Genomic DNA, 22972 nt, shown 5'->3' on the forward strand with positions numbered 1-22972 from the left:
GTGTGTTCCAAAACTCCTCACCTTAAAAAAAAAAAGAAAAAAAAAAGATTTCTATTGTGTATTGTATATGAAAAAAGCATTGAAGCATCAACAATTGTGGTGTGGTGTGTCATGGAATATGAGAAGTAAGTGTGCTCCAAAATCTCTGTGATATTTTTTGTATCTTGGAGTCAAGCTATTCTAAAACACACCATGGGTTGAAAGAATATATTTTCATTATGGTGCATTCTGCAACCGTTAAAACAAAATTCCGCAATGGTACCAAACTACGTTTTCATCTATCATCCCAGGGTCGTTTTATAACAGCGGAAGATGTTGAGCTGAAAAAGCTTATTGGTTTTCCTTTTAGTGAATAAGCTTATTGTGGACTCCTTAAGGTTAAGAACTGAAATTGGGTAGATCAATATACCCTTGAAAGTTGTATTGTTTATTTATTTTATCATCTAAAAGACAACACAATAAGTCTTTCAGTCCAACAACTTTAGTCGTTACCAAACAACCCCCTAGAGGTTGAACTGGTGAACTGTTTAATCTAATCAATAGATCATGGATTAAGTATTGGTTATATTTCTTATATGTCTTTAACAATCTTCATCTAAAATTCTTATTTTTCTTCCAATTTGTTATTCACTTTGAGTTTTTGTCTTTTTGACTTCTTATTTGGTTAAGTGTTTTTTTTTGTTTTTTTGTTAGATTTCTTATTTTTTCAAATAGTTCCTAAAGAAAAGTTAAATATTTTAGTTTTACTTAGCAAATAAATAAAAAAAAAACCAATCTGGCCTGATTCGGCCCATGCCCAAGGCCCGACCTATGAACCAACCCAGACCCACGAAACGGCCTGCAGCCTGCCCGACCAAGGTCCATAACACAGTATGGACCGTCGGCTTAAGCCATGGGACATGCAGGGCCGACCCCAAATTATCCCTGAGGAGGGCGACGCGGCCCAGGACGGCCTGCGCTTTGAGCGGGCAGAGCCGTGGGCCCGTTTTGCCGCTGCCCCGAACAGGCACTCAACAATCAACACTTGAACAGGCACTCAACATTTCAACAATCAACACGAACAAAGCGAGCGAGCATTGGAATTGGATGGATGGCTTATGGGTAATTGCCAATTGGGTAATGGGGTATTATTATACGTCTTGTCCTTTTGTGATGTTATAGAGGCAAAGTAGACTTCGCCCACTCGCAACTGGGGGTTGGGCTTGGGGCAAGCAACAAAGCAAAACCCATCTCTGGGTCTCAACTCTCAAGCTCTGCAATTCTTGGAGAAGGAGAGATATTCCCATCTTTCAACAAGCACTTCAAATGAGCTGCTAGATACAGAGACCAGAGCCCCAGCAGCTCCCAGCTGCTCGGATTCCGCCGGAACACTCTGCTGGAAGAGTACAGTTATCAGGAACTAGGGATGAAAGTCCGTAACCCTAGAAAGAGAACTTCAATTTGATGTCTTCAGTTCTCAAACACAACAACTTAGAATAAACCAACCAACAATGTTGCTCCCTACTCTAACGACAGATAGCGTTCTTATTGAAATATAGACCTGAAAACCCTATACCAGCACCAGGTGAAATAAATGGAGAGATCTCGATCAAAGAGGAACTATTACTACGACCAAGATTACGAACCTCAAACCCTAGCAAGAACCAAAGCACGATACCACCACCACCACAAGGCAATCAATAATAACAGTCACCACCGACGCGGTGGCTCCGGTGGAGGTGGTGGTGGTCGATTATCTAAACCTCAGGATGCCTCGCTTAATGTGACCACCACGTATCGCATCCTCTGCCACGATATTAAGGCCGGTGGTGTGATTGGAAAATCCGGGAGCATCATCAAGACAATCCGGCAGGAGACCGGCGCGTGGATCAATGTTCACCCTTTAATTCCTGGAGACGAAGAGCGGATCATTGAGATCTCCGATTCCAGGCGGCGGGACCCCGATGGACGTATCCCGTCTTTCTCACCGGCGCAGGAGGCCCTGCTCATGATTCATGAAAGGATACTCGACAGTGATTCTGCATTTGGGTTTGGATGCGATGGAAGTGCCGGTGACGACGACGAAGATTATGGGCCAAGAGGTGGCGGTGGCAGCGGTGGCGGTAGGGTAGCGACCAGGCTTGTTGTGGCGAGGATGCATGTGGGGTGTTTGTTGGGAAAGGGTGGGAAGATCATTGAGCAAATGAGGGTAGAGACTAAGACTCAAATTAGGATCCTTCCAAGGGATCACAATCTGCCTCGGTGTGTATCCATGTCGGAGGAAATCGTTCAGGTAAAGCTCTCTTTTTAATGTACCATTTAGCTTATTTCTTGGTTTCCTTTAACTAATCATTGCATGTTGAAGCATTTGAGGTAATTACATGGTAAGATCATCTGCATAGGCTCAAAGGCGACTTTCTAAGTGGCTTTTATGTTCTAGCAGAGTAGATTGGATAAAGTTGAAGATTGTGATTTCAGTTTGGGATATAGTGTAATGAAACTCTTGAACTTCCACTTAGCTTTGCGTAGCTTGGGGTCAAGTGGGGTTGTTCTTTCATCTCAAACACAATGAAACAACTTCTCTTTTGTCTCTGACTGTAAGGACCTAGCTGAAAGTGAGTTCTCTATAGAAACCAGTCAAACCTGCATTTTGAAATAAAAATAAAGAAAAAAAAGGAGAAACCTTTCATGTTTCAGGAAAAAATGAAAATCAAACAAACCACTATTTGATGCTAAGGTGGAGGTGCAGTCAAACATTGAATAACAACATCCTTTCTATTGTCCATGTTCTAAAACAAGTGCAATACTACACAGCAAAATTGCTTGTTTGGATCTGTCATACTGAATCAGTCATGTGAATAAAGCCCATAAGCAGGTATTTATGGACTTCGGTTTTGTACTGTTAAAATCGGATTGACTTTACACATCTTCGATGTAAGCCTTCAACTTGTGATCTGTATTGAGGTATAAGCATCATTAATTTGGTTCCTTCACTTTGTAATAGAGTTTTGGAAACCTAAGCCTTAATTTAAGAGAGATGATTTGGATGACATGTCTCTTTTTTTGATAAACAAGGACATTCCTAGTAAAAAGTACAAAGAAACCACTGTTAGTAATGTTAGTCAAAACATGGGAGTGTTTTTATTTTTTAAAAGATGTACTTCTTGGGCAATACGGGTGTGGCTTCTTTACAACAAGTGAGATATGCCTGAACCACTCTCCTACTCAATCACTGCTCACTATAATTTTAAGTTTCAGTTGATATTAGCTTGAATTTTGATTCTTTGTGCAGACATGGAATTTTATTTTCAGTTTAGTGGAGCTTAATTATCTTTAGTGACTACTCACAAGTTACAAGTACCCAATCAATGTTTAGCTCTCAAATAAATATGTCAAAATATAATTTGATATCAAAATTCTCAATTATCATTGTCCCATCTATGGATCCATAAAGTGAAAATGAATTCTGCATTTGGGTTTTGGCTTCTACTATTTGTCAAACCTGTCCTCAAATCTTTCTTCTTAGTTGGGTCTTGGGTGGTGTATTTCATTGTATATGTAACAACGTCTAGTATCATAAACTCTTTGTTAATATGTGGGGAATCTCTCTCTCTCTCTCTGTCTTTTAGTTATCTTCTCTTCTTTATGTATGTTCTTAATTTGTCATTTTGATTTCTATCTATTTTGTTATAATATAGTTTCAATTACATGCAAGAATCCTCTTTTTTAGTTGTCTGTCTTGTTGTCTCTGTCTTTTTTAATTACAATGACTTAGTGGGTGAATCATATTTAGAAAGGCAAGCTAGTCATTCAGTTATAGAATCACCACTTGTTTTGTCAGGAAAATATTTCTAAAAATTTTAATGATTTTATTGAAATATCGGAAAGTATCAATGCTATTTTAAAATTTTAATTTTTTAAATATTAGATGTTTAATCTGTCATAACATTCAAAACATTCATAATATATCGACAATATATTGGCAATATGTGGGAAAAAAGATTCTTAGAAGGGGAGATTTCTCCAAATCTTGCTGATATTGTGAACAATGGTATTTATGTATACTGGTGATTTAACATGAAATTATCCTTTGATGTGATACAGCAATACAATATTTGGGTAGTCTGTCATCTTTGCCTGCACAGACACTAGTTCATATCAAAGTATCAAACATGTGATTTTTTATCCTTAATATCCTAGAAATTATTTAGTCAACGGTATTTTCCTATCAGGTAGTAGGTGATGTAAGTGCTGTAAAGAAAGCTATAACAATTATTTCATCACGCTTAAAGGAGAGCCAGCATCGTGATCGCAGCCACTTTCATGGACGATTACATTCACCAGAGCGTTTTTTCCCTCCTGATGAAGATTTTGATATGCCACACCGGCCATCTATAGAAGGGGGTTCATTAGGAACACGATCTTCTGTTGGTGCTTCCAGTGTTAGAAACAATTCCTATGCCTCACGTCCATCTGGCTACGCATTTGAAGCTGGAGCCAGTCCTTTAGCAGACAATATGCAGCCGTTAGAGGAGGTTGTGTTTCGAATACTTTGCCCAAATGACAAGGTCAACAATGTTATGGGAGAACCAGATGGTATAATAGAAATGCTTCAGGATGATATTGGTGTGGATGTCAGGGTTAGTGATCCTTTGCCTGGATCAAATGAGCAGATTATTGTTATTACTTCTGAGGAGGTATGTTTCCCTAATTTCGGCCTTCTAATACAATGCACACACATGGCAAAGGTGTATGTGAAGAAAAAGCAATTGATTCTCTATCATCATACAAGTAATGCATTAATGCACCTTTTGGAAGTTCACATCTGTCCCTTGTTTTTTTTTTTTCATTCATTTAGCTTTATTTGCTTTGACACTTTTTGTGAATATATCATGTCTAAATGATTGCATGGATGCTTTTGTTGATACAATTGTTCAACTTTCAGATTTTATGTAAGGTTTTATTTCTACAAACCATATGGCACAATGAGCATAAGTTTTGCATTACATTATGCATTATGATCTTTAGCTGTTATAAAATTTTATTAATTATATAGCAATTCATGAAATATTTTATATTTGAAGGAGAAATGTTTTCTAATCCCTTGACCACTATAAGTATGATAGCACCTAGTTTGAGTCTGAGACAACTGGTGGAAAATCTGTTTAAACCACTGTATGCAGCAACCAATCTCAAAAAAGAAAAGACCTTGCGAGTTGTGACATACATGAAGATAAGCTTTGCTTTGCCTTATGCATTATGATTTTTAACTGTTTTAAAATTTATAGTAATATAGTAGTTCATGAAATTTGTAGCCCCTTGAAAATATGGTAGAACCTAATCTTTCTTTGACAATTTGTAGCCCCTTCATCCATAGGTAATGTGGAAAATTTGTGGGAGGAGGGAAGGGTTGTGGATTTGTGGCTAGGAGCGGAATAAGTTTCACAAAAGGTTACTTGGATCGATGGGGATATTAAAGCAACTGAACAAAGAAGAGTTTGGGTTAGTAGAATAAAGGAAAGGAACATTCTAAAGGAAAATAGAGTTGGATGGAAAAGAAGTTGAAAGATTAACGAGTGAGGAGGAAAGGATCCAAAGATGGAGATTGAAGAAGGAATAGGAAGTCGTACTATGAATGGAGGGGACATGTTGGAGGCAAAAAATTGAGATGTAAGTGGTTATACTTATAGGAGGGAGATGGAAACACAAAGCTTTTCCATGGCACGGCAATTGGGAGAAGGAAAATTATATTTCAAGGCTGGTGGTAAATGGGAAGGTGCTTACACATGAAGAGTAAATATCTAAGGCCTTTGTGGATCATTTCAAATCTATTTATTTTTTACCTTAATAATGATGAGTGCTATAAACTGGCCTACAATTGTAAGGGCCTTAATATGCCTGACGTGCACACCTTTCTGAAGCAAGGACACTGGATATTTTAAAAAATTAAAGAACATATACATATATACATATTAATTGAAAAAACCCTGAATTTCAAATTTAATTAACTGATTTAAAAGGCCTACTAATATGTCAAATATGAAAGTGTTAATATCCAAATTGAGAACTACTAGCAGTCAGAGCAGAACTACTAGCAGCCCTACAAGGAGTGCAATTTGCAAATCAACTGGGTTTAGGGCAGCTTATTATTGAAGGGGATTCCAAGGTGGTGGTGGGGTGGTTGAAGAACCCTGAGGATACTATGTAGTGCTACAGGAATGAAGTAAAAAAATTTAAGTGGCTGACAAGGAATATGTCTTTTATTACATAATGGGTGGGGAGATCAGCAAATGCTTTGGCTGATGGCTTAGCTAAGCAATGGGCAAGTAGGGTAAGTCTTGTTTTGGGCTCAGCTCTAATGCTTGTTTTTTCTCTCTAGTTTCCTTGTAATCAGTTGAGAGAGGCTGCTGTCATGCCTCTACAAGGGCTGTTGTATGAGTTCAAAGTTTTCTTTTATCTTTTGATGCTCATCATCATCATCTTCAAGGTTCATTCAGGTCCTCATCATCTTCATCTCCACTTGGAAATTCAATTTGGAAGCAAGACACAAGTACATGACATATACAAGAATACTGAGTAGCAAATTCAATTCCAAATTCCTAATTCCAACATGTGTTTATTGAGTATTGTGTCAATTCATAATCACTATTAACAATTTAATAACAACAACAATTATTATTATTATTATTAATTTACTGAACATAACAAAGTAACAGATTACAAAGTGTAATATTTATAAAAAAATAGATTACAAAGTGTAAACTATAATTATTAACAGTTGATAATAACACAAATCATTTATTATTTACATTAATTACGAAGTAATTTCATGCAAAAACTGGCAAAGAAATGGGAAATAAAATAACTAGGCAAGTCTGCAAGTGTTCTATCTGAATGTGAATCCACAAATAAACTCTGTAACTATCACAGCTCACGAGATTAGCACTCAATAACAAATAATATAAACTATAATTTGGACTTCCTCAACTACCAGTGCACAAAGGGTGGGGGTGCTGATTTGGTGAATTTGCATTTACATGCAAAACATCAATTAGTATAAATAAAATATAAATAACTAATATGGGGCAGAAACCTTGTTTTTGCATCAAAAGGGAGGAAATTGGGTGGAGCCCCTGTTTTGGTTAAGAAGAAGAAGTGGTTGTACAGTTGCCTACGGATTGAATCAGTTCAGTCAGTTGTCACTGGTAGAGTATCTTCGTCATGTTCAAGGCTTCACTCTTGGATTGCTTCTTTACTCTTGTTCTATTGGTTGGTTTAGGGCTTCAAATTACTTTTACTAGATCAATTTTATCAAAAAATCGGAAAGGTAAAGCTAAAACAACTTTACTACAGAGTAAATATTGCATGGAAACATTACAAAATTATATAAGATACAATCTTATTAAGGTGCTCACCTCGGTTGCTGTGGTGAGTGCCTTTTCAATTTGCCTGTGCCTTGATACGAGTAAGGTGCACTACCTAAAAAGTGCCTCATCTCTGTGCTTAGGCATGCCTTTTTAAATCACTGCTTCTCACATCAATTTTTTCTTCTCTCTTTCTCTCACTTTTTATATCTTCACTTATTTGCTGTGACATACTTTTTAATATATCTCTTTTATTTTCAAGTTGGTATTTGAGAGTAGATCCAATTGATTGGCTGCTGTTGTGGTTCTCTTTAATTAGAGGATGTTGTCATTTTTTGCCTTGAACTTTTCTGCCCAGGGATTATGGATGTATACTTTCTGAAAATCTAGAAAAGTCAAATCTGGAGTGTTTTTTAATGCTACTTGGTGAGAGCGGAATGGACTGTTAAGCCATTAAAGTTTGACACATTTGATATCTTTTGGCTGCCAGAATCAAGTTTATTAGTGCCTCCTTTGGGTGAGATAGGAGGATAGTTTATTAATTCTTCTAGGTTGGTTGATTACTAGTTTTGGTGCTTGGTGATTATTTGTTGCCAAGACAACTGATTATGGAGTTTTTGTTGACAAGAACTGATTATGAAATGAGATCAACATCTAGTGAAGCTAGTTCTAGTATGATGTTTTTTCCCTGATTAGTTCTAGCATGGAGGGGTTAGGATAGCTATGGTGAATTGGTGATGCTCCAGACATCGAAATAGTGACTGATACTGGGTGGTATAAAACTATCTTGAATAGGTCCAATCTGCCAAGATGTATATTGATGAAAGGGGCAAATTGGGAAATAATTCAAGTCTGCACTTGTAGTAGTCTAGTAGATCTGCAGTATTCTAAGGGGTATTTCATCAATATGCATGATGATGTTTAAAAAGCAACTATCACACCAGAAAAAAACATTTTTTTTTCTGGTATGTTGGTGGTATTTATTTTAAAAGTAAAATCTTGCATTTGAGCAAACAATTTGTAAGTGGAACAAGAAAATTTGTCGATGTTGTGGCTTGTAAGCTCTATGCAATTACACATTACTAGGAATTATTTATTTTTGTTTACTGTTATGGATATTTGGCGTAAAGCGCCAAGCCTAGATGGTTTTCCAATGGCTTTTTATCAAGATTGTTGGGAGATAATCAAATTTGATTTGATGGTAGTGTTTGAGGAATTTGCTGAGGAACATTTTGTTAGCCTAGGAATTAATTCTACATTCCTGGCTTTAATACCCAAAAAGGGAGATGCCATACAGCTAAGAGATTTCAGACCCATTAGCTTGGTGACTAGCATTTATAAAATTTTGGCTAAAAGTGTTGTCGGTAAGATTAAGATTGGCCCTCTCATCAAAAAAGATTTAAGATTGGCCCTCTCAAACCTGCCAACTCATTCTCAAGGCGCCTTTTTTCAGCGGAGACATATTATTGACCAAATATTGATAGCTAATGAGTGTGTAGAAAACTTAAAGAGAAGGAGGAGGAAAGGTTTGTGTGTAAATTAGATTTGGAGAAAGCTTACAATATGGTGGATTGGGTCTTTCTTCTGGATATTTTGTAGTGTTATGGTTTCGGGGAAAGATGGTGCAACTGAATTGAAGGCTGTTTGAAAACTTGCCATTACTCAGTTTTGGTGAATGGGGTGGTAAGGGACTTTTCCTAGCTACTAGGGAATTAAGACAAGGGGACCCACTTTCCCCTTTCTCTTTACTCTAATTGTGAATGTGTTCAATAGACTTCTCTTTAGGGTAGATAGTTCTAATATGTTTAGAGGATGGAGGGTAGGCAGGAACAATGCATTACTAACACATTTGCTGTTAGCAGATGATATAATCATTTTCTGTAGGGGTTGGGAAACCTAGAGAAGCAAGGCAATTAATGAAGGTGGTTAACATTTCTAAGTTGAATATCAATTTTGAGAAGAGTTGTGTGGTTGGTATAAACCTTGAGTAGGAGTTGTTGACAATTGTAGCAGAGGCCCTAGGTTGCCGTACTACTTGTTGGCCTATAAGATATTTGGGTATGCTCCTGGGAGATAATCGAAGGAAAGCAGGTTTTGGAGTCTAGTAGTAGAGAACTGTTTTAAGAGATTGGTAGCTTGGAAGAGAAATTACATTTCTTTTGGGGGTAGAATGATTAAATTGGAGTTAGTGTGCAGAAGCAAAGAGCAAGGGGTTTAGGGATGGGTAATTTAGGGAAGAAGAATTTATCTTTGCTAGGTAAATGTCTCTTGAGATGGTCTTTGGAGGGGGGGGGGAGACTTTGGCAAGAGGTTATTGGCAATATTCATGGAAGTGTAAGCAATGGTTGGGATGTTGGGGTATCTTTGATGGCTACTTTGGCTTTTCCTTGGAAGACCGTTTGTGGAGTGCTTAGTTTCTGAGCCTTATCATGTATGATGTTTGCTCTGGCAATAATGTTCTCTTTTGGAAGGACCTTTGGATAGGCAACTCAATCCCTAATGATTTCTTTCCTTCTTTGTTACTCTCTTTATTTGTTCAAAAAAGAACCTGTCCACCAGTTTGTGTCCTCCTCGTTGACTAGGGTTAGTTGGAACTTGGGCCTAAGGAGAGATTTGAGAGACCATGAGCTTGTTAGGGCAACCTCACTCCCACAATATACAAATCCTTGATTCTATTTTTTTTGGATTTTTCTAAGCCAGATTGTCGGGTTTGGACTCCCCATCCCAAGTGAGTTTTCTCCTGTCCCTCTTTTTTCTCTTCCTTGTGTTCATCCCCTACCTCTCAGCCTTGTCCTGTGAAAGAAATTTGGTCCAAACCCATTCCTCTCAAGGTAGGGGCTTTGTGTTGGGAAGTCTTTCATGGAAAAATTAACACTTTGGGTGTTCTTACAGAAAAGAAATGACCTAATTTGTGTATCTCTCCACATTGGTGTACCCTTTGCAAAGCAAATGGAAAAAAGTTGTTACCACCTTCTAATCTCCTGCCCCTTTGTTGTAGGTATTTGGGAAAAGATTTTTGGTCTTTTTGATAACAGATGGAGTGTGCCCCTGTAGATTGTAGTCTATTTGCCCCTATGACCTTCAACTAGCCAAAGAGAAGAGGTGAAATTATGTGGACATGTGCTCACACTGCATTGGTTTGGACAGTATGGGAGGAAAAGAACAAAAGAATTTTCAATGGTACAAAAAAGAACGAGGAAGCAGTGTAGGAATGTGTTGTAAGTAGGGCCTACATTGGACTAAATCGTTAGACTTTTTCTCAGACTTCTCTTTTGACGACATATGGTGAAATTGGGAAGCTGTAGCAAGAAGTTCTGTTATGAACGATAAACTGGTTGCAGTCTGGATTACCCCAGAAGAAGGTTTTATTAAATTAAGGTGCCATTTGGCAAGTCTTTTTTAGAAGATCTTTTGGTAGACTCGGTGTTTTAAAAGCGTAAGGAGCAAAAAAGGCGCAAGGGACAATTTGTGCTTGAGACTCAAGGCGCAAGGCGAGGCGCGCGCCTTTTTAAGAAAGGCGCAATACTACAAAAAAAAGCTAAAAAATAAAAGTTAGAAAATTCAAAAAAAAGCCAAAAAATTAAAAAATTTCAAAAAAATATTAAACATAATGTTAATAAAAAATATAAACAAAATTTTTAAAATAAATGTTTTAAAAAACCAATTATCTAAAATTAAATTACATAAGCATAACATGTAAAGCGTATTCAAATGAAAATTTAAAAATAACTGCAAACATATAAAGCATTTTCAAGCATGTAAAACCCACAATCTCTTTTTTTCCTTATTGCATTGCTTCAAGTAGTTAATGCGATGTAAAACATATTGCATTCTTGATTCTATGAGTCGCCTTTGTAGCACACCCCTTGAGGCAAACATATTGCATTTTAAAAAGGCACACGCCTGGGCTGAGGCGCAAGGTGCATTAGGCATGTGCCTTTCGAAAGAGGTGTGCCTAGGACCTGGGTGAGGGGCATACCCCAAAATGCGCCTCGCCTGTGCGCCTAGGCGCGTCTTTTAAATCATCGCAGACTTGACAACCAAAAGACGATGTGAGCTTTTGCATTAAAGATCTTAGTAGCTTGAAGACTGTTTGGTTAAGGTGCATCTTTCTGCGCAAAGAGTTGAAAAAAATGCGAAAAGCTCCATTTGGAGCTTCCTGAAAATAGCCGAAAATGGGCTTCCTGTGTCTTTTCAGGGCTGCAGCTTTCGGTGGCTAGATATTTTCCCAACCTAACGGCAAAAACCAAAACGCGGGTTGACGGGCTTCTAAAAATCCGACAGCTTGCGCAAAAAGACGCGCCAAATGGTTCCTAAATTTTGATGTTAGTTGTCTTGGAAACCCAGGGCTGGCTGGCATTAGATGAGTTTTTAGAAATACTGATGGATACATTCTTGCTGTATTTTTAGGCCCTGTTGGAGAAAGGGATTTGGTGTATGCTGAATTCAAAGCAGCCTTGTGAGGAGTACAAATTGCTAGACTTAAATTATGAAAGATTGGTAATTGAGGGTTACTCTAAATTGGTAGTAGGGTGGCTGAACAGGGGGTTGGCAAATGAGTTAGCTCTTTTTTTTTTTTTTTTTGCAAAACAGGGGGTGCATAAGTCTGAACTGTTTGTGTCTCAATCATAATTCTGATTCTGTAATGGGGGCTGCATCTCGTGCCTCTGCTAATACTGCTAAGGTGTATCAGCTGCATACAGAGGAGTTGTATATCACACCTGCAATAATCTGAATTAAAAGAAAAGAAAGAGGAGAAAAGGAGATTGAAGAGAGAGACGTGATGGAGGAAGAAGATGGAAGAAAAGGAAGAAGAAGAGAGAGTTGTTCTAAAAACCTCTCTTCAGCCCCCCAATGATCTCTTTTATTCTTTTGTTGTTAAAAATAAGGACAATTACATGAGTGCCCTTAGTAGGGCGTCCATCACTAAAGACAACAATAAAAAACAAGAAAACAGGCCCATAATTAAGGCCCACTACCTACTAACACAAGTCATAAACATAACATAAAGAAAAACAAAGAAACTAAGGCCCATTCGGCCCATTATCTGTACACTCCTCCTCAAGCTGAGCATAGATATTAGTCATGCCCAGCTTGCTTACACAATGTTGTAACTTTGCCTTATTAGAACATCTGCTAACTGTTGCTGGCAATAAAAGGAAGGCAAACTTCTCTGGAAGCTACCCTTTCTCTTATAAAATGCCTATATGTTTTGTCCTGTTATGTTGAACTAGGTTGTGAGCTATGTTGATTGCAGTTTGATTATCACAGTAAAGCATTAAGGGCTTATCATATGTAATGCCCATATCCTCTAAAAGTGACCTGAGCTATAACAACTTTGAAACTCCATGTGCCATTGCCCTGTACTCTACCTCAACCGAAGACCTGGTTGCTATTGATTGTTTCTTTCTCCTTTAGGAGACAATGTTCTCTGTAACCAAGGCACAGTAACCCGATGCAGATCTCCCATCATCAATACTACCAGCCCAATTGGCATTTGTGTAAGCCTTGAGCTTCATTTGTCCATGCCATAGTTTTGAAGGTGCCAAGGCAAGGCTAGGCGATAAGGGGGTGCCTAGTAGTAGTTGTGTAAGCCTCTAGCTTCATTTGTCCATGCCATAGTTTCGAAGGCACCAAGGCAAGGCTAGGCAACAAGGGAGTGCCTAGTCACCTAGGCAATGGATTTTTTATGTAAAAAACATAGATCCTAGTAGTAGTAGTAATAATAGGTGTAGAAATAGGTTTGAGAGAGCTAACACATACTTCTGTTGGGAGATGAAGATGCCATCTTTAGATCTAGCAATTTCCCTAACAAACAAAGTATGATTGGACTGTGTTTGTGTATAGCCAAACTCAATAAGTGCAGCTCTAAATTTATCAAACCAAGTTCTTGGGGATTGCTTGAGGCCATAAAGTGATTTCTTCAACTTACATACTTGCCTTGCATTTCCTTACTATACATACTTGGTAGAAGTTGACATATGAACCTCTTTAGTCAAGTCTCCATTTAAGAAAGCATTCTTCACATCAAATTGATATAAGGGCTAATCATAACTCACTGCCAAGGATAACAAAATTCTCATTATGGTCATTTTTGCAACTGGTGAGAAAGTCTCCATATAATCAACTCCATATACTTGAGTATAACCCTTGGCTACTAGCCAAGCCTTATATTTCTCAATGGTGTCATCAACATGATACTTGATAGCGAACACCCACTTACATTCCACTAGTTCTTCCTTCCCATGAGGCAAATCCACATTATCCCAGATATGATTTTTACGAAGTGCTTCTATTTCAGTTCTCATAGCCTCCCTCCATTCTATCTTAGACAAGGCCTCTGTAACTGACATGGGTATAGGCTGAGAAGAAATGGAGGCTAAGAAAGAATAATAAGCTGGGAATAGCAGGTTATAAGACAGGTGTTTGGAAATACAATGTGTCATACATTTCCTCTTACCTTTTCTCATAATAATAGGTAGGTCCAAGTTTGGAAGGGAGGCTCTAGAGCAGTCAGTGAAGGACTTGTCCTCTCTTCAAGGGTTGAGAGTGTATAAGGCACTTATAGATGAGGGAACAATGTAATCATGTCATAGCCTTTGTATCTGGTACCACCTCTGAACAATAGGATGAGTAATGAAAATTAGAGGACTAGTAGGAGGAAGAGCAGTAGGAATGGATAATTAGGAGACAAAGGTTCTGTCACTAGAATAGAAAGAACCACAAGAGACTCAACCTCAAGATCAATAGAAGGCAGAGGAAGTGGTGAAGAAAACAATTCAACGGAATGCTCCCCCTCAGAAGAATGACCATAAAATGGAAGTGACTCTACAAAGGTAACATGCATGGAGACAAAACGAGTTCCACTAGTGGGATCAAATCAGCAATAGCCCTTTTGTGTGGAGGCATACCCTAAGAAAATGCACTTCCAGGCCGTGATTTCAAACTTATGTCTTTGAGAGCTAGGGACATGAACATAACACGTGCACCCAAAGGCATGCGAGGGAATAGAAAACAGGACAACAAGGGAGATTTGAACCCCAAGTGTCGATTCTTTCTCGATGCTACCCCATTTTGTTCTAGGGTATGGGGATAAGAACTTTGATGTATAACCATAAACTTCTCAAAATATGAAACAAGATCCTTCTCAAAATATTCCTTAGCATTATCTGATCATAATATGTTGATGCGAGTATCAAATTGGTTTAGCACAAATTCATGAAACTGTTTTACAAGTTTGGGTATTGCAGCATGAGAACGCATAGGTTAAAGCCAAGTGTAACTAGAAAAAACATTAATAAATAGAATAAAACATTTATAACCACCCATGCAAGGTAAATGGTATGGCCCCCACACGTCAGAGTGAACAATATGAAAAGGAACTGTAGATCTTTTATTACTTGCAAAATAAGAGTTTCTATAATGCTTTGACAATTCACATGACTCACAATGTAGACTTGACAACTTAGTTTTCTTAAATAAAGCTGGAAACAAAAGACTCAACAATGAAAAAGAAATATGACCCAAACGATAATGACACAACATAATACGACTGACTGACTTAGACACATTTGAACTAAAAGCTGCTCTCAGAGGTGATAGTTGACTTTGTCCAGGCATGTCCAACAGGTATATCCCATTCACCTCATGGCCACTCCTAATCACCTTTTGAGAGTCCATGTCTTGAAAAACATAGTAAGAAGGGAAAAAAGGTCACACTACAATTCAAAGATTTTGTCAAATTATTAATTGAAAGCAAATTAGTGTTTAATTTAGGAACATGAAGAACTAAGGATAAGGTGAGGGTGTCTGAAGCTCTAATGGTTCCCTTGCCAGATAGGAGCAAGAGAGCCATCAACAAGGGTGACCTTATCTTGGCCAGGTAAGAGCTAGTAAGTAGAAAATAAATGGGACACACTAGTCATGTGGTCAGAGGCACCGAAATCAATTATCCAAGGGATTCTATGATTGCCTAAGATAGAATCATGATTCATAGTAGCACAAATACTTGAATGGGCATATGTGGATGAAGAGGGAATTGTCTCTGATGAAGTAGGTGCTGTAGCAATAGACTCTAGGTGACTAATTATTCGGCCATACTTCTCATACTTAGCCTTGATGGCTGCTAGTTGCTCTCTCATTGACTTCTCATCATTATGCCCCTGTTCACTCTGTGAGGAGGTGGTTACATTTGCATTTCCACCTTTCACATTCTCATTCCTTTTTCCATTGTTTGAATTCTTGAGTCTGACAGGTATAAGCTCTGGATGCAACTTCCAATAGGTGTCTTTAGTATGTTTAGGCTTATTACAGTATTCACAAACATCTTTCTTCCTAGTGCTGACCTTCGGCTTCATCCCGACTTTAAGGGCCTCTTGCCAAAGAGATTTTGGCATGGGGAAGTAAACAATTAAGGGCCTCTCCCTGTCTTAGATTATTCACATCATTCTTTCATTTGTAAGCCCGGGCAACATTCAATTTTTGGGAATAGGTCTTCATGACATTATCTCACTCCTCCTTTGCAGTTTCCATCCACAAGTAGTGCTAGCTAATATGTGGCTGCATAGAATTCACTAACCAACTCACTACTGTGTAATTCTCCTGCATCCACCTTTCATAGGTAGGGTCATCTTCCCCCAATTTCTTCTTGCTTCTGGTGATATAACCCCATTTCCCTCTACTACACACATGTAGTATTTTCCAGTGGTCACTGCCCCAAAAGTATTTTCCATTGAGCCCCCATGTCCAAACTCGGAATCTGTGGGATATGTTTCTCCTCCAATTTGCTCCATTGAGTGAAACAGAGATCAAAATAAGCCTCAACTAAGCTAGAATTGCTATCCCAAGAAAAAAACTATTCTTCAAACAGCCAAATCTAGAGTTTCACAGGACCTACCCAAAGGGGATAAGAGGAGAAAGTTCAACCGCTCCTACCAGAGGTTCTAGAACCCTGTCCAACTCAAGTCACCCTTAATGAAAATCAAAAGGCTACCCTTTGATCTCCAAGCGCTAGCTTCAAAGTGTCTCTAGGACCTGTAGCTATTTTTCTCCAGTTGTCTAGGCTTTTCGGGAAAAAACTCCAAGAACCTTCCTTGGGCTTCAACTGTGGATAAAAAACTTAACAAAACCTCTCCAAAATCCCTCCCAATTGGGCTACATAAGGTGCTCCCTAATCAGCTGATCAATTCTCCATACACACTGTGCATGGGGGCAAAGAGAGAAGAAAGAAAAGAAGGTGAGAACCTGCTCTGGTACCAAGTGTAAATCACACCTGCAGTAATCTGAATTAAAAGAAAATAAATAGGAGAAAAGGAGATTGAAGAGAGAGAAGTGATGGAAGAAAAGGAAGAAGAAAGAGTTGTTCTAAAAACCTCTCTTCAACCCCCAATGATCTCCTTTATTCTTTTGTTGTAAAAAAAATAAGGACAATTACATGAGTGCCCTTAGTAGGGCGTCCGTCACTAAAGACAACAATAAAAAACAATAAAAAAGGCCCATAACTATGGCCCACTACTTGCTAACACAAGTCATAAACATAAGTTAAAGAAAAACAAAGAAACTAAGGCCCATTCGGCCCATTATCTCTACAAGAGGGACATGACATTTGTCATGAGTGTAAGTCTTTATCTATGTATTATTCATTGCTTCAATCCTTATGGGAGAAAATTTACTACTACAAGACCATTGGTTCGAATAGAGATGCTGATACAGAGAAGTTTATCAAGCTAGTAGAAAGGAATCAAGGCTTTGATTTTCCTGCTAACCTGAATCCAGAGTATGATTTGACTCATCAGCAGGTACTTGACCTTAAGATAGTCTACCTTGGACATATGACCTTGTTCAAGAGGATAACCTTGCAAAATGAGCGTGACTAATATCTATGCTCAGCTTGATGGGGTGTATAGAGAATTATTCATCATATAGTACTGTGGGATTATTTTGTCTTTATTCATGACCTGAAATTTTGTATTTGATTTTTTTTTTAATTTATAGAGGGCATAGTAGTTTTCTTGTAGATTTTGTGCTCAACCCTATAGATATATCAGAGCCAGTCATGACTGCTTATCCATCTCTTCTCACATCATTTTCTTTTCTTCTCTCTTTTCCTCACTCCATTATCTCTTCTCTTATTTGTTGAAACATACTTTTTTGATAAATCAAACTTAAAATTAAACAAAACTCTTAAGTAAACATCCTAAACTGAATTTTGATGCCTTCAAGTCTGAAATTAATAAAAAAACCTAAAATAGAAATATCATTTTGTCCATTCACAGTATTTGTTAATTTGTAAATCACTTAGAAATGAAAAAAAAAGAACTTACCACATCAACCACATTAACTTGACGAGGTCCCTTCCCCAAAAACCTCAATCTGGTTTAAGTGATAGATTTGAATGAGTTGGATTATTAATTGGGTTTTCTTACTATGCTCCAAAGATCTTAGCTTTAATTGGTTCTTGAGTTTAGGAATTATTTATTTTCTTTTCATTGGTTTTGGTTGGAGAAAGTGGGGGACAGGTTGGGAGAGATCTGTATTTTTAACCCATTGTTCATCCAGATGGTCAACCCATCACTTGGAAGCGAAGGCAGTCTGGTCTAACCTCAAACCAGTGTTTTAAAAGGCGTGGGAGGCGTATGCCTGGAGAACGCATAGGAGGCGTATGCCTGGAGGCGGCAAGGCGCCCCAAAATGTCATGAGGCGCAGGCCAGAAGCGCTGACACCTCTGAGGCATATGCCTCATACGCTTTTTTCATGAGGCGTGCTTGAGGCGTACGCCTCATGCACACCTCATATAAAAAGACAAAGAAGAGAGAAAAAAGAAGAAAAGGAAAGGGAAGGGAAAGAAAAAGAAAAGGGAAAAAAAAGAGAAAATGAAAGAAAAGAGAAGGGAAGAATAGATAAGGGGAAAGAAAGTGGGCCGGGCTCCGTCAAGGGCTCTTTCTCTCTCTCTCTCTCTCCCCCCCCCTTTCAACTAGTATTATTCATCTTCATTCTTTTTAATATAAAGATTTTTATTAAAAATAAAGAAAAATGAGATCCTCCTTCCTCTTCTTCGTCTTCCCCTTCCTCCTCATCCCCCTCCTCTTAAGGAGGCTTACACCTCCTTGTGTTCGGGAGGCTTATGCCTCTTACGTTCTGAACTACGCCTCATGCCTCTAGGTAGTGGAACACCTTGCGTTTCAAAACATTGCCTCAAACCAATCAGCTGGTAAAATCCCATTGACATTGACAGTACCATTTAGACCGTTGAACTATTTATTGGTTATTTGGTTAATGGATCAAATTTTACCCAACAACATTTATTTTGAAAAATAATATTATAGCAGAAATAAATAGGGTAGAACTGTAGAAGGAGCAAAATGGGAGAACGAAAATAGGGAACCTTTTCTCCATGGCTGCCATCGGCAACTCTAGATTTATGAAAAATGCAAAAAGGTAAGCAGTGTTCCTCCTCCTCTGCCATCACCCTCATTCTCACTCATTCTCTATTGTATAACTATAACCACACATATGAATAGGGTTAAAAAGTTTAACCTAATATGTTAATCCAATGGCCTATATCGAATCTGTTGAATCTTGAGAACCATCCATCTGACCTGGATGGTTGAACTGTTAAACTGTCACCTGGAGATGAATGTGAGGAGCCACTAAAATATTCTAGAGGTTGGGTCCTCTTCAATCTCCTTTTCAGAAGGTTGTATTCTTTTTTTTTTTTTTTTTTTTTCAGTTTAAAGGCTACTTATGATGAAAAAACAATTTTATATGTGGTAAACGGTAGTTGATTTTTGGTTTATACTAGGGCCCCGATGATGATTTGTTTCCAGCTCAAGAAGCTTTGCTGCATATCCAGAGTCGGATTGTAGATCTTGGTCCAGACAAAGACAATATCGTAACAACAAGGTTACTTGTCTCATCTAGTGAAATTGGATGTTTAGATGGACGAGATGGATCTTTATCTGAAATGAGGAGGTTAACTGGTGCAAACATACAGATATTACCCAGAGAAGAACTTCCAACATGTGTGCCAGGGTCTGACGATGCTGTGCAGGTTTGTGATATTTAGCCCATGTGCAAACTGCTCTATTACTTGAAAAACTAGACCTGTTCACGGGCTAGGCTTTGCCTCTACATTAACAGAATATGCTCAGGCCCGAGCCCGAGCCCGAGCCCGGCCAGAAATTTGGAAAGAAGATTTTTTTCCTTTTTAATTCAATTAAAAACTATTTTATTTATATTAAAAGACCTCAAAACCTAAATAAATAATGATAGGTCTCATTATTACTTGAAAAAAGAGAAGGAAAATAAAGAAAAATATATTATATATATGCTTTTTTATTATATAATACATTATCAAGTCGGGCTTAGGCTCGGGCTTGGGTTTTTTTGAGAAATCCCGAGCCCGAGCCCACGGGTCTGAAATCCTGTTCAAGCCCGACTTAGATCGGGCCGGGCCGTCGGGCTACCCGGCCCATGAACAACAAAGCCGCATTATTGGTGTGAATTGCCTTTCAATAGACCCCATAGTTGTCAAGGCACTTCGGCAATTCTAGGCAACAATGAGACACCTACTTTATATAAAATTCAGTATGCATTTTAATTGGAAAAATAATATTAAAATGATATTAATATATTAAGTTTTTCCTAATACTCTATTTTTATATTAAGTTTTTCCTAGTTGTTGCCTAGGCAATACTCTATTTTTATATAATATTAAATTTCTTCTCAAAACACGACAAATCAACATATCCGGGACAGTAGTATTTCAGTTATATTAATTTCAATACTTTCAAAAATGATATTAATATATTAAGTATTTAATAGAGTAATTTTTTTTATCAAATTAGCATTTAAAGATGGCTATAGTTATATATGGTAAAATTAAGAGAGAGAGAGAGAGTAGGTGAAAGAAAAAATCAAAAGCAGGGCTGCTGTTGTATTTATTGAATGGTATTGTAATAAGGCACCTGCCTTGTCATTTTAGTTGCCTAGTTGCTATTAACTAGATGTTTAGGCTAGGCACCCAGAAATCAACCATGGGCTGGCTCGTTGGTGTGTTAGCAGGTTTGTTCCAGCGTTGATGCGGAACTGAATCCCGCAACCAACACTTTGGGGAAAAACGGGGTCAAGGGGAAGTTATTCATGGTGCATGGCACTGAATACCAAAATAAAAAGGCTAGGCACCCAGACAAGGGTTCCTAGTCGCCCAGGCAACGCCTTTGACAACTATGGTAGATCCCACGTAAGAAGTTTCCTGAGCTGAATATCGAATTGGTTTCATCGCCATAACCATTTGATCCATCATATATGGTTTTTCCCACTCAAGAATGAACTGTCCCAGCAGTAGTCAGGCATACTGTACTGACCAAGTGATAGAGATTTTCTTAATGAGACTTGTCAAATTTTGTGCCCAACCTTATAGGCGTGCAATATTACACGACTTGCCATAATGGGCAATAAAGATGGCCCACTACATTGGTAACTTGCCTTTATTGCACAGGTGGGTCATGAAAGTTGTACCGTCCCTTGTGCCACTGGTGGCTTCCCTTGTGCCAAGAAGAAAGAACTATTATGAACCTACCTCTGGCATTTTAAACTTGGCCACTTGTTTCTTTCACCGTTATTTAAGTGCAGGTGCAAGTTCATGATAGTGATGAATGCATGCAGATTATAGGGGAGATAAAGGCAGCCCGAGATGCTCTTGTTGAGATTACTTCAAGGCTTCGCAATTACTTGTTTCGTGAGAGTACCTTTCCAAAGGATTTGCAACCACCATCCATATCTTCAGCAGCCCCTGTTGGTAGCATGTTTGGACTCGAGGCTGCTTCCCCTAGTAAAATTGCTGCACGTGAAAATTACCAAGGAAGCGAACCCCCAATTACAGGCTATCAGAATCTGCAGAACGCAACACTTGCATGGCCATCAAAGGTGATTGTCCTTGATAGAAATTAGATATAATTGCATTTCTCTTGTATTTTGGTTTACAGCTGTGTACTGGCATGCTTTAGCTATATTATGTCTTGTGCTACCATGTAACCTTGTTGTGCTACTGCTATAGCATGTTATCTTTAGTCTTCATAATGATCTTTAATTACAGGACGCTGGAGGGTGCAGTAATGTTCCCTTGGAGCGGAAAGAAAATGATGGTCATGATGATCCTCCAAGTGTGTTGCACAGGTATGAACTATCTTCCCTCCTGTTTATATTGAAAAACTATGCACAGCAGCTATGTAATTTTCCTTTTGTGATCAGAATTCCAGTGCCACTCGTCACTAGAAGTACACTTGAGGTTGTCATACCAGAGCATGCAATTCCAAAGCTCATAATGAGATCAGGAAACAAGCTTGCTCAGATCAGTGAGGTGTCTTTCTGGATCGTCTCTTTTCCTATATGATTTCAGAAGCTAGGCTGCAACTTAACTCTTCTTCTTAATTGGAACAGTTGTCAGGAGCCAGTGTTAGCCTTGTTGAAGATAGACCTGAGCTAACTGAAAAGATAATTCAGATATCAGGTACGCCAGAGCAGGCTGAGAGAGCACAGAGTCTACTTCAGGGGTTTATTCTGAGCAGTAAGTCTTCCAAGTCTTTGATTATCCGTTCTCAATTCCTGTTTCATTATCGAGCAGAAAAATATTTCATTTTCATTGATTTTCAACTGGCTTGATCACAGCACAAGAAGATGATCCTCCAAGTTAATAACATTAGCCGAGCCGGTGGTACTTGCTGTGAGTGTGGCTTCCATATGCAAATTGCCAAGAGTGGTGGACAGTTTTCCTACTTGTGTAAAGAGGTATTTATGCCTTGTTTCCAATTATGTGCAGTTTAAATTGTAAGAAAGTAAGTGGAGAAAAGGTTGATGTAAACCTCGGTTTTAGACAAGCCTTTCATTATAAGCCATTCCCTCATTTTTCTTTTCCTACTTTTGCATGACAGTTAAATGGTAATTTCACGATTTACTTGTTAGATGGTGTGTATCTTGCCTTTCATGCTTATTGATAATTGGGTTCGGTTTATTTATTTACAACACACATGCCCAACCACTTTTGTACAAAAGGGATGGGTGCTTTAACCAAAACGGAAAAACCTATTACATTGGCTGATCCAGACCTTTCCATCTAATCCATGAATATTTGTATCTATAAGACTATAACTTGTAGAGTTTCAACATCCGTATCATTTTCCTATTCTGTAATTATGTATAGCATGTTTACCTGTCTAACAATAGTAGCGTGCCTTCTTTTTCTATTCGTACTATAAGAAAAGATGAGTTTCATGAAATGACCATTTTTATGTCTTTTTCTGAGAGCTGATTTGGTTAATCTCAAAATTACTCGAGCAAGTTTTTTAAGAGGAACTTCTAAGCGCACTTAGGCTCATGTGAGGTTTATTTTGTGCCTTTTACTTTATCTGGCTTGTTATGTTTTAGTGAATCAACTTTGCATTTGTTCTTGAATGAGATGGGATTATGGGATGCACGGGTTTTATCAAGAAAAAATTGATGAAGGAGCTTTATGACATTTGCGATTAAACGATACACATCCAAGTCCGGTTCAAGCTTTTTTTTTTTTTTTTTTTCTGTGTTATGCTTAGTTTATTCGATCACAATTCAAGTTACACTTTAGTTAAAGTGGC

At 38.2% G+C, this 22972-nt stretch overlaps 1 protein-coding gene across 2 annotated transcripts; it reads left to right on the forward strand.

Annotated features, from left to right (window-relative positions):
* Positions 1-1071: 1071 nt before the first annotated feature.
* RCF3 (RNA-binding KH domain-containing protein) lies at positions 1072-22303 on the forward strand. Of its 2 annotated transcripts, XM_010268286.3 has the most exons (8): positions 1072-2272; positions 4212-4676; positions 19144-19392; positions 21009-21269; positions 21439-21518; positions 21594-21702; positions 21783-21909; positions 22011-22303. In XM_010268286.3, the coding sequence occupies exons 1-8, from the start codon at positions 1574-1576 to the stop codon at positions 22034-22036; spliced, it is 2016 nt and encodes a 671-aa protein (XP_010266588.1). In that variant the 5' UTR covers positions 1072-1573; the 3' UTR covers positions 22037-22303. The 2 variants fall into 2 exon arrangements, with proteins under 2 accessions (XP_010266588.1, XP_010266589.1); XM_010268287.3 differs by lacking the exon at positions 19144-19392 and having other exon boundaries at positions 1158-2272.
* Positions 22304-22972: the final 669 nt, after the last annotated feature.

Source organism: Nelumbo nucifera, chromosome 3 (genome assembly GCF_055504915.1).
Source record: "Nelumbo nucifera cultivar China Antique chromosome 3, China Antique-T2T, whole genome shotgun sequence".
NCBI lineage: Eukaryota > Viridiplantae > Streptophyta > Magnoliopsida > Proteales > Nelumbonaceae > Nelumbo > Nelumbo nucifera.

Excerpts from the sequence above, each read along its gene's own strand:
- RCF3 (XM_010268286.3), top strand. The coding sequence starts at position 1,574 with ATGGAGAGATCTCGATCAAAGAGGAACTATTACTACGACCAAGATTAC. Across the intron at positions 4,677-19,143 it reads TTGTTATTACTTCTGAGGAG|GGCCCCGATGATGATTTGTT; the intron begins GTATGTTTCCCT and ends GGTTTATACTAG. Across the intron at positions 19,393-21,008 it reads GGTCTGACGATGCTGTGCAG|ATTATAGGGGAGATAAAGGC; the intron begins GTTTGTGATATT and ends GAATGCATGCAG.